The sequence below is a fragment of the Biomphalaria glabrata genome, chromosome 1 (assembly GCF_947242115.1).
Source record: "Biomphalaria glabrata chromosome 1, xgBioGlab47.1, whole genome shotgun sequence".
Classification (NCBI taxonomy): domain Eukaryota; kingdom Metazoa; phylum Mollusca; class Gastropoda; family Planorbidae; genus Biomphalaria; species Biomphalaria glabrata.
In genome coordinates, this window is record NC_074711.1 from 28,839,498 (window position 1) to 28,850,902 (window position 11,405).

Sequence of the window (11,405 nt, forward strand, 5' to 3'; positions counted from 1 at the left end):
AAATAGATTTTTTCTCTTTAAAAAAAAGTAAATATTTTTTTGTGTAAATCTAGTAGTTAGTATAACAGAACTTACTTAACTTAGCAATACCAATGTACGCAAAAATTTTGTTTTAGACAAAAAATCTAAAACCGTTTGCATAAATGTGCTAAACATATGGTGCATGGTCATCTCCCCTACTTAGGAGCCTCTCGTGTTTGTTACTATTAATAGTGAATAGTTGTAAAAGTGGTGTATTTTTATGAAAAAACTGCTTGCATAAGTGATTTAAAAAATTAGATTTTTCGGTTTCAGAAAAGAAAAAAAAGTAGCCATTGCATCAGAACATTGAATGGTCTAAAATATGATGTCGGACTTTCACTATCTTTTCTAAACGGGACAGACATTCCACACAAAACTAATAGCGTCTTTTCCCCTTTCGGGGCCAGCTAAAAAAAAAAAGCTTATACAAAATGTGATTGTATCAGTTAGTTTGGATCAGTCATGCAATTAATTTTGTAATAGATCTAGACCGACAACAACAAAAAAAATGTGTTTGTTTAGCGCTATTCATGCTTTTAGCTTTCTGACTGCGCTGTCACTTATCTGTTGGGAAAAGGGGAAGAAAGAAATGGATATCAGGGTGAATTTTTCTGTATTCGCTTTTGAAAAGTATTAATAACAATTTTTTTTTTAAAAAAGGAAAACGACTTGAATTTGAACTCATGGCTCAAGCTGACTTGCTAACCACTCTGCTAGTGCGGAGGTTATGAAAAAAAGTAGATTGTAGGCCTATTAAACCCTTTTGGGCATGGACAAAAACGAGGAGCTTAAACTTAGCTTAGGTGACTTAGGCGTGACAGTCTCGTTTTGGACCGTCTGTCACGCTTTTCATAAAAATTCCGGGCGGAATGGCCAATGTCCCGCTTTCATAAAAAAAAAAGTTGTCAATGTTACGCTTTTATTTTAAAATCTTTGAACTTTAAAGTGACCACCTTTCGTCATCTTCTTCTTGGTCCTTAGTCCGTATGTTCACTACCTAGCAAACTCCTTTGTTAAAGGCACGAGTAATGTTTATTCTTTACAACACCCTGCCTTCCAGCAGCAACACGTTTTCTTTCGACTCTTGGAGTGTTGTTCTTTTTTAAAAAGCCAATTCGTCGATTTAGAATAGAGCAAAATTCGGGCTATGGAAAGACCAAGTGGTTAGCTCTGAAGCCTTCAGTGAATTAAATTATATCCTGCTTTGAAATCATATTTCTTTTCACAAGAGAAGTGTCCCACCATAATCGAAAGCTTCTTTGAAAACCCTTGTGCATTTTGAACATAGCGTTATGGTTATATTCTATGCAGACGTATTTTTTTTTTTTTATCGATGAACAGAATGCTAGTGCTCTTGTAGTATCTTCTGCCATTAACGGATTGGTTCAGAAATGAAAGAAAAGAAGCGTGAAAACTTGAATAGGTTCTTACTCGACAAAGTACGCATGGGTGACGCGAGGAAAAAAAAGTGATGTAGCAGCGACAATAGTAAACTCTTATGAAAATTATTCCGCGTACCAGGTATTTCAGAGAGATAATTTAGCGGCCTATTCAACAGGTAAACACTTTCAGATGGATCGCACATAAAGATGTTCTATCTTTAACATTGTGTGTAAATTGTAAGTGTACATTATTCTGATGCAATGCAATAATGTCAAAGTTGATGAATGAAATATTGCTAAAAAAAAATCTGAGCCTGTTCTTTTTACGTCCCTTGATCGACATGTGTCCCGCTTTGGCTCCCACAAATATCTGGTCAACCTTGTTTGAACAAGGATACCACAAATTCTGGTGACAAAAACCGATTCCAATTATAGATATCTACTACATTGTGGGTCATTGCACAGAATTGGTTAACAGCTTTCCCGTCTTCTTATTTGCTACAACATGGATTCATTGCCAACTAGAAATGTGTGCTCTTGGAGATTTGGGGTTGCTTATCTTATATGTTACAGACGCCACTTCAATTTAAAAAAAAAAAAAGATTAGTTCCTACGCGTGTGCCTAGATCAATCTATTTATACATGTTAATCAATGCCTTAAACTCTGCCAAGTCGCTGCTTTTCCTGGCTGATTCAGGCAACCCATTCCATTCTCTAATGGCATTGGGGAAGAAGAAACACTTGTGCGAATTTGTTCTAGCGTATGGAATGAGAAATTTGCCTCTATTTTTGTGTCTTTCTGAGTATTTTATTAGGTTTTGTTTTTCTATTAGTAAATTATGATTTAGGTTTTTATGTATTAGGTAGGCTTGTAGATACTTTTATTCTTCTTTCGTGAAGTGTCTCTAAGTTTAGTGATTTTACTAAAGGTTTTACTCTAATCAAATTAGAATATTCGTTTGACATAAATATCTCTGCTCTATTTTGTATTTGTTCTAGTTTCTTTGTTTTCTTGAGTTAAGGATGATGCAAACCGATGATGCATATTCTAATATTGGCCTAACTAAAGTTAAATAGCATTTTTGTTTTATGTTCTTGTTTGATTTGTAAAAATTTCTTTTAGTTAACCTAATCTTTTGCTGGATTTTTTAAAATAATTTCATCAATATGGGGATTTCATAACTTTTCATTTATTAGTACAAAATATCTGAGTTTTTAGTCTGTGTGACTGGTTTACCAGGAATAAAGTAAGTAGTTTTTGTTTTAGTTTTTTTGTTACTCATAATAAACTGGCATTTTTCTGGGTGAAAAAGACACTGTAATTTGATTCCCATTTCTATAATTCTTCTTGAAAAATTTCAGTATCTTGTGTAGTTTTTATTGTTCTATTTATTAAGTAATCATCAGCAATTAATGACTTTTGTTCCTGTAAATAAGAAACAGTTGTGGGTCTAAGAATTGTTCCTTGAGGTACACCTGAGTTTACTATTATTGGTGTTGATTTGGAGCCATTTATTACAGATTGTTCTCTTCCCATTAGAAAATCATGAATCCATTGATGTAATGAACCATTAACACCAAAGTATTTTAGTTTTTTAAGCAGGCTAGGGTTGTGAATTTTGTCGAAAAGTCATATAAAATTGAATCTACTCAGAAATATTAAGCAGAATATTAATACTGACATTAAAATCTCTTCAACCTCATCTAAGTCATTAATTAAAAAAAAATTTATACAAAAGTTACAATCTCAATAAACTATTCTGAAACAAAATATTTTCTAGTAACATTTGTAACTTACACATTTATGTAGCTTTTTCATGTAGGATTCTGAGGGCAAGTTTTCACATTATAAAAGGGTCCCCTGGTCAAAAAAGTTTGGAGAACCACTTGGCTATAGGATCACATTAGCAAAAATATTAATAATAATCATTTAATTATCTATTTTTGACTAAAGTGATATATGAAAAATCACCAATTTTCTAACAATTTATCAGGCCTTACTAAATTGGGATTCTCTAGCTCTCAGAAAAAAAAAAAAAAGACTCATTTTGTTAAAATATTAGATGTTAAAGAAAAGTAACACAGAAGTTTATTATATAACAAGTTTATTTACATTGGACAAATATTCAGTTTTACTAATCGCAAACAAAATGTATGTACATCAGCAGATCCAGTCAGCAGTGTGGTCATATTTAGTGCACTACTTGTGTAGTTATCATGTCAACATTTTTATTCTTAGTTAGTACCTCATAAAGGTGTAACATAAATAATGATCTACAATTTAGTTACAAATATACATATCATTTTGTACAGTACTTGTGACATATGCATTATTTGCTTAACAGTTATTTACAGAAAACTATAAAAACAAGTGTTGAATTTTGGTGGAAGAGATTGGCTTATGTTTGTACATTGACACCAGCAGATTTGAAAATCTTTTATAATGCACCAGCCTGAAATTAAAAATAAAAATCAATAGCAAAACAAAAAAATTTTGAAAATGTTCTCAATTTTAGTTTTATCACATTTGTTTATAAAAGTAAGATTAGATTTATTATTAACTAAGAATGTAATATTTTAATTGATTTCTGAAACATAAAAAAAAAACATAAGCATGCACTTGGCATGTTTCTATTGAAGAATTAAAATTTTGACCCAGAGCTTGTAAAAAATTATTGCCCTATAACTTCTACAAGCTTTTGTTGCAATGGCAGAGATTTTCAATTTGAGAATATCAGTGTTCAGGGTTCTAATTGGCCTACTCTGCAATTCTGACACATGTCATATATATCAATTAGACTTATCAGCAGTCTTTGGTACATGTGGTGTAATACAAAGATCAGTGCTAGGCCTGGAGCTTTTTAATATGTTCACATAACCACACAGCAATATTACAGAACCAACCACTTTATATTGCTTGTCAACAAATTTATGATTCCTAAGTTTACTCAGAGCTTTCATATTTGGCAACCAAAGTGAATGAAGCTGTCACCAATATGTGCATAAAGCTAGTAAATGAGATGAAAGAAAATTATGAAAGTAGAAAGTTCAGACTCATTATTACAAATAGCAAGGTTCTCAAAGTTGGCAAAGTCCATTTAACTTTTGATTCACAGATAGGTTAGTTAGCTCTGAAAGAGTTGCATTGATTAGGTCAGATCTGACCACACAAGTTTTTAAAAAGAGCCAGCAAAGAAGCTTGCTGAGGCTTTCATACTTTCCTGAACCAACTTCTGCAATAATGTTCTAGTGGCTATACCTGATGAGTAAGTTGCCAAGCTGCAGTATGTTCAAGTTCTTCACAGATAGTTCTCACAAGTCAAAGTGCAACTCTGCTAATGCACTCATGTGCACACCCCCCATTAGAACAAGAATAGAGTACAAAGTGCAATACTTTTTAGTAGCGTTTCTACTTGTACCTTACAGTACTAATCAATTAATATATCGCCCTTGACGCAAAAAAAACAAACAACAAACCATTAATTAATAGACCACAAGCAGACAATGGCTTTGTCTGCATTAGATGCGGCTACATCTGGATTTGAGGTGATGCGAAATACTGCACTCATCCTTAATATCCATAATCTTTGGAATCAAAGACAATGCCTTATAAATCAATGTATTGCTCTTTATCTTCAAAATAACTCTGATATAAACTTTCTAAAATGAATTCACATATAAAATCTAAAGGAATAGAAAAGAGAATTTATTAACTGGTTACAATGAAAGGATGAAGATGGAGAAGCTTGGGACATCAACCTGTGCAATTTTATATTAATGTACCTGTTGAATACCCCAAGTCAAATAATCTGGTTTGGTTGCAGCATTGTATTCATCTATCAAACTCTGTAAAGATTCTCTTGAGTTGTCAAATTCCTCCAGGCTGTCCTTGAAAATCGGCTCTTTCATGAACTGTTCTATGAATGCTTTTCGTTTAATTAGCTTGTCATATTGGTTCAAAATGCGGTCAAATAGCTATAAATAGATTAAAAAAAAAGAAAAGCTAAGGAAATTTCAATATGTACAAAAGTTAACAAGCCTCATTTCTTACACATTATCCCAGACAAACTCAAATTTAAGTACACAACAGTGACCACTAATTAACCAATATGAGATCAAGTTATTATTAGAAAAATGAGAATTAGAGTCAACCACTTTTGTAAATATGGCGAGAGGAAGATGCCTCATAATTATTAAATAACATAAACTGTTTTCATCCTGTTTAAAAAATGGTTTCTAGGTATGTGCATGCAATAAACATACTCGATATAATAAAAAAAACAAAAACATGATTCATAAAACTAAAATTAATTAATTAATTATTTCTTACATTTTGAGCACAGTAACATGTGGCATTTGATTTTCATTTTTCAATACCCAAATAAAGACAGTGAGTAACGAGATGCTTTTTAAAATAGTATTTTAGAAATAGGAAAAAAAACCTTGCAACATGATTTCAAAAAGAAAAAGGTATTATTCCGTATGACTATAAATTAATAAAGAAAGCACCTATATTAAGCATGATAATGACAACAACAAAATTGAATTTTGAATAAAAGACAGTCATTTTTAGGATAAAATAACTGAACTTAACTTTTCAATGAACATTCTCTCATCAAACTAAAGTAGCATTTGTACTTATTTAAAGCACAATAAAGGTGAAGATATTGAATAGTTATTATAATCTAAATGTGACAGACATAATAATGGTCATACATAAGCTTCATAAGCAAGCATCAACAAAAACTTGGACTTATATCTTTTATGTGATTTAGAAAGACTAACCTGAGAAATATTTGTGTGATTAGCCAACATTAGTCCACTGACTCTATGTGCAGTTTGAACGTAAGGAGACTTTCGTGATAAAGCAACTTGGATACTGGCAGGACCCCAAGGAATAAATTGGGCCAACTTGCGTTCTCGGATTCTTTGAAGACTTTTGTGCACCTTTAAAAAATTGCATTTTTTTTTAACATAAAAGCATCAATAAAAAACTGAACTGACAATAATGTATTACATAAGCCTACATTTAGTTATTCTATTGTCAGACTGTATGATAATAGTTCATATACATCCAGACATCTGTTTTCAACTTTAATATAAGCAGTGTCTGTGAAAGTAGGCCTACCTGTGTAGGGTCAACTTCTCCTTGAATTATATTTAGTATGGAGATGTAACAATGGTTGTTTCCTTGTCTTTGAACTGGAGTAGATACCATCATATTTTTAGGCTGGAGTAGTCTTCTCATAACATCCAAAACTGTTGTCTTACGTACATTAGCAACCTGTAAATAATAAAATCACAGAGTGACTTTCATTATGAAAGTATATTTAAAATACTTTTGAAAAAAAAAAACAACAACAAAACAAACAGCACTTACTTGAGAGTCTGTGGTTAGAGGTGTGTATCCCGTCATAAGAAAGTGCAGTCGAGGAGTGGGAATTAGAGATGCTATCAAACCTATCAGATCATTGTTCATGTATCCTGGGTAGCGTAATGTTGTTGTAGAAGTTGCCATGACAGTTGATACCTAAAAGGAATAAAAGCCTATTATCATTTTGAAAATAAGAAAAGTTTAAAAAGTTATATTTAGGTCATTTTTTTTCTCTATCTTAAGGGTTATTCATATATCAAATACCCATAAACAAAATTTTTTTTTTTTTTAATACTTGATTATACCACAGATGGAACAAAACAGCAACAATCTAAACACTTACAAGTTGATTGACTTGAGCAAATGTTGGTGTGTCAATATGTAGTCTGTCAGCTGCTATTCTATTTAGAGCAGTATTGTCAAGAACAACCTAAAAAATAAAATTAAAAATGACACATTTGGAGAAAAAGATCATGATACCCGGTACCAAGATAAGACCTAGTGACATTATTAAATGTGTTCTTCTTTGTTTTAGTATATTGTATGTAAGTAATAAATACGTCACAAGAAGGCTTACTTCAAAGGTTTCGTAAAATAATAAATGACTAAATTAAATTACTTTTTTTTTGCAGTATAGAAATAAAAAAGTTAAAAGCTAGAGAATTAAATTTGTGATAATAGAATGTGTGAAATGATCACAAGTTAAAATGAGAACCATCACCAACACTATTTATCAGTTCAGTTCTTATGCAATAGTTGAAATCATTATTTTATTTGAAAAATTTGTAATATTTGCAATACAATAGTTATTGTTATGTTTCACAGTGAGCGAAAAATAAGCTTGGAGGATTTCAGATTTCGTACATTTTAATAATTAAAGAACTCACCACACAATCAGCATTTTGAGTTAATCTCTTCAAAGTAAGAAGTGAGTTGTAAGGCTGCACCACAACATCTGAAATTTCATCCACATTTGGGAAAACAGAATAGGTCTGAATTAATTTCTTAGGAAATCTGGCCAAGACAAAAGATACAAATATGACAATTTCTGCATTTTATCAGACACAATATAAAGGTTTGTGACTTTCATTTGCATTTCAACAATAAGAATTACAATATTTTAATATGATATTTTTTACCAAAATACTCCACAGCAATATATATATATATATATATATATATATATATATATATATATATATATACATACTTTAACAGTATTTGAAAGTTTCAGTTTAAAGTGTGTTATTAACAAAATTGATTTGGATTTATTTTTAAACAGATGATCATCACTTTTTTTTTTACTGTTAGTTAATTCTATATACACATACTATGCCTGAGTATTAGCTTTTCTAACCTGTCATTGAGTCTCTCTAAAATGTAAGATCCCATTCCTGATCCAGTGCCCCCAGCAATAGAATGACAGACAACAAAGCCCTAAAAAATGTTAAAAAGATATTTGCTTATTACTAAGTAAAAACTTTAATTTAAAAATATCTATGGAGCAATTTTTGTAGATAATTATGATCTTGTTTGCTAAGTTATTACTTCTAAGCTGTCACTTCCATCTGCCTCTCTATCAATGATATCAAAAATATCATCATAAAGTTTCTCAGCCTGAAAAAAAAAAGTTTTGTTTTTATATATAACATACATTTTAAAGGAAATACAGTAAAAAACAACTACTAAAATAAAGCTTAATGAAAAATGGAAGGCATGTTTCTAATTCTCACTTGGCAGTAGCCACTGGCCCAGTTGTTCCCAGCACCACCACCATGTTTTGATAGGTAAACATTTTCTGGATTGTATAAATTAGCATAAGGTGAGTTCATTATTGTATTGATGACTCTTGGCTCCAGATCTAATAAAACAGATCTTGGGATGTAATGTTCATCGTCAGCCTAGGTAATAGATAATAGTATGGAAAAGATCATTGAAATCAATAAAATAGATTAAGTGAAAAAAAAAGATAATAAATGACACACACAAAATGAAACACATCTAAATAAAAGTTTAACTTATGAACTGAAAAAAACAACATGTATCAATGTCAATGATTTTCAGTCTTGGCAGCCACAGGTGCTAAGCAGTCAAAACATCTATTGAAAAGTATTTTATATTCACGGATTTTACTAAAAAATGACACAGCTTTAGAAAAAATGCTTTCCAGGAACAAAACTTTTAACATGAAATATCCACATCAGCAAATAGCTAAATGTATATAATCAATTGAGCCAAAGTGTTTTTATAAAAACTACATTCCAGTGGTCTTTAATGATATTATGTTAGTGAAGGCAGGTATTGCAAAAAGGGACTGAGTGGGTAGTCATGTGACTGTTGACATTCTAGGTGGTAAGTGTGGCCGGTAAAACACCAGCAATAAAAAGATTCTTTTATGTGAATCTGGCTTGTCAAGGGTTTGTTCACTTGGTATTGTTTTACTGCAAGGCAGCATTGTCAAATGTCTGGTTTGTGCCCTGCTCAGAACTGTACTATATTTAGCTATATTATTTTTGAGTTTATGGGCTAGGTTTAGGAAAGTATATACTATTATCATGAATTCATTTTGGTTGCAGTAAGAGAAATACTTCTCTTTTGCAACAATTTCTATTTCAAACAATGATAAAAGAATCATGTAAAAGTTAGATTAATTACAATTACGAAATAGAGATTGATAACAACTTTTACTGGACCAAGCAATAAATTTAATTACTATTAATTAAAATGAATGTGGGGGAAATAAATCAACATATCTGCATTATATCTCTTTAAAAAAAACAACAACTGACCTGATAGAAAAATACATCTTTTCTATCTAGTCCTTCAGTAGCAAAATCCTCCAAAATTCCCTCTGAAAAGTAAAAATATACAAATTCAAATCAATACATTATATATATATTTTTATTTTTTTAAATTTCATTTTTTTATCTTACTGTGTCTAAAAATAGTATGCATTATCATTTTATAATTATTATTATTATAAGTAAGCTATTATATTAGACATTTATAATTTTTTTCTAGTATACAAATTATCAGACAGGAAAACCAACGACTTAGCAGAGTTTTTATGTCATTGATTAACATGCATGACTAGATTGACACATGAAATGCGTAGGATGTAATTATCTTCTTTTATTGAAGTAATGTCTGTAATATATAAGATTTAATTAGACATAATAGTTTAAAACAAATACTGCAATGCAAACCTGGACTTATGCCATGTTCCGCACAGAGTTGTTTCCAAAATTCCATTCCAACTGTTTTCATACAAAAAAAAAAGAAAAAAGGTTTCAATACTAGATTGATAGTAATTTATTGATTTAATGGAGTCTTATTATAATTATCATTTTTATGTGTTACATTTTACTTCTACTAAATGGATCTCATTCACCAATCGTAAACAAACAACATTTAGCCACGTGGTTCTCTATCTCTTCTATACAAATTACGTAATACACACAGGCTGTCACGTGACAGTTTTTTCATTGTTTTATCAATATCATATGTTGTTTGTTTAAGATTGGTGGATGAGGTCCATTGTTCTTTTTAGCTTGCTGATACTTTTTACTGATAGTACTTATATTTAAACTTAAGTCAAGCTTTTTAAAATCTTATCTCTCATACTCATTTAGATCTATAAACTATATTAACTATATAACTATATAAATATATATATATATATATTTAATATATATAATATAAATATAGAGATCTAGATCTATATTATAATTATCTAGAAATTAATCTCATTACTTAATTAATTAATATTTTATTATGATTATCTATCTGTATTCTGAGTATCTCAGTTTCATGACAATCATTTGAATCATGAGAATGATTATCTCAGACTCGAGTCAGACCTGCTCTAGTCTCTACTTCTAGAATAATTATTTTTATAATATAATAATTATAATATAATATTATAATCTTATAATTACAAGTGTTACTGTAGTGTAACAAGTAGCAAAAGTTACAAAACATTAAAAAGTTTAACTGAGTTTAACAAGCGTTTAGACTTTAGACTAAACTACTTTAGACTTAGTCTTACTACTCTAGTCTTAGTGACTTGAGTGACTTGAGTTAGTCAAGTCTTAGCTTAGCCTTAGACTAACAATTAAAATACTATATAAGTATATTATTTAAAGTCTAATGACTTACTTTGGTTCCCACATTGTCCAAGCTGCAAGGTAATGATTTCTCGTGGCATACTTGAGAATTTTAATACAGTGATAGCGTCTATAGAAACATGTAAAGTTATTACTTTCAAACATTGGGCTCCAAAAGTTGTTCTTGGTAGAATCAAGATACAACACCACTTTATCAATATTTATTCTTAGATCGAGATTCTTATCTAATGTTTTAAAATCTAAATGACTTTTAGATCTGTATTCTATAACCTTTAAATCATTAACGTTATATCTGAGGAAACATCTTGTACAGATGTAATTATAAAATATTTTTTCTTAAATTAAATATTTTTAAATGTTAAATATTTCAAAAATAATTAACAGGGAATAGATCTAGATCTAGATAATACACAGAAAATGGTTGGGCTTATTTGATTGTAGATCTATAGCTGTTCCGCACAAAATAACTAATATTATACAAATAAATTAAATGTTATTAAA

The 11,405-nt window shown here is 30.3% G+C and overlaps 1 protein-coding gene across 1 annotated transcript; it reads right to left on the reverse strand.

The window, feature by feature from the left end:
* Positions 1 to 3,491: 3,491 nt before the first annotated feature.
* On the reverse strand, positions 3,492 to 11,285 carry LOC106058593 (tubulin gamma-1 chain). Its single transcript, XM_013216050.2, has 13 exons — positions 10,936 to 11,285; positions 9,984 to 10,034; positions 9,567 to 9,628; positions 8,511 to 8,678; positions 8,326 to 8,394; positions 8,135 to 8,214; positions 7,665 to 7,791; positions 7,121 to 7,207; positions 6,784 to 6,933; positions 6,532 to 6,687; positions 6,189 to 6,350; positions 5,187 to 5,378; positions 3,492 to 3,856 (listed from the first exon to the last, which is right to left on the reverse strand). Exons 1-13 carry the CDS (start codon positions 10,982 to 10,984, stop codon positions 3,842 to 3,844), a joined length of 1,368 nt encoding a protein of 455 aa, XP_013071504.1. The 5' UTR covers positions 10,985 to 11,285; the 3' UTR covers positions 3,492 to 3,841.
* Positions 11,286 to 11,405: the final 120 nt, after the last annotated feature.

Coding starts and splice junctions, on each gene's coding strand:
- LOC106058593 (XM_013216050.2), bottom strand. CDS start 10,984: ATGCCACGAGAAATCATTACCTTGCAGCTTGGACAATGTGGGAACCAA. Junction 10,035..10,935: donor TGGACAATGTGGGAACCAAA/GTAAGTCATTAG, acceptor GTATGAAAACAG/TTGGAATGGAATTTTGGAAA. Junction 8,395..8,510: donor GGGCCAGTGGCTACTGCCAA/GTGAGAATTAGA, acceptor TTTTTTTTTCAG/GCTGAGAAACTTTATGATGA.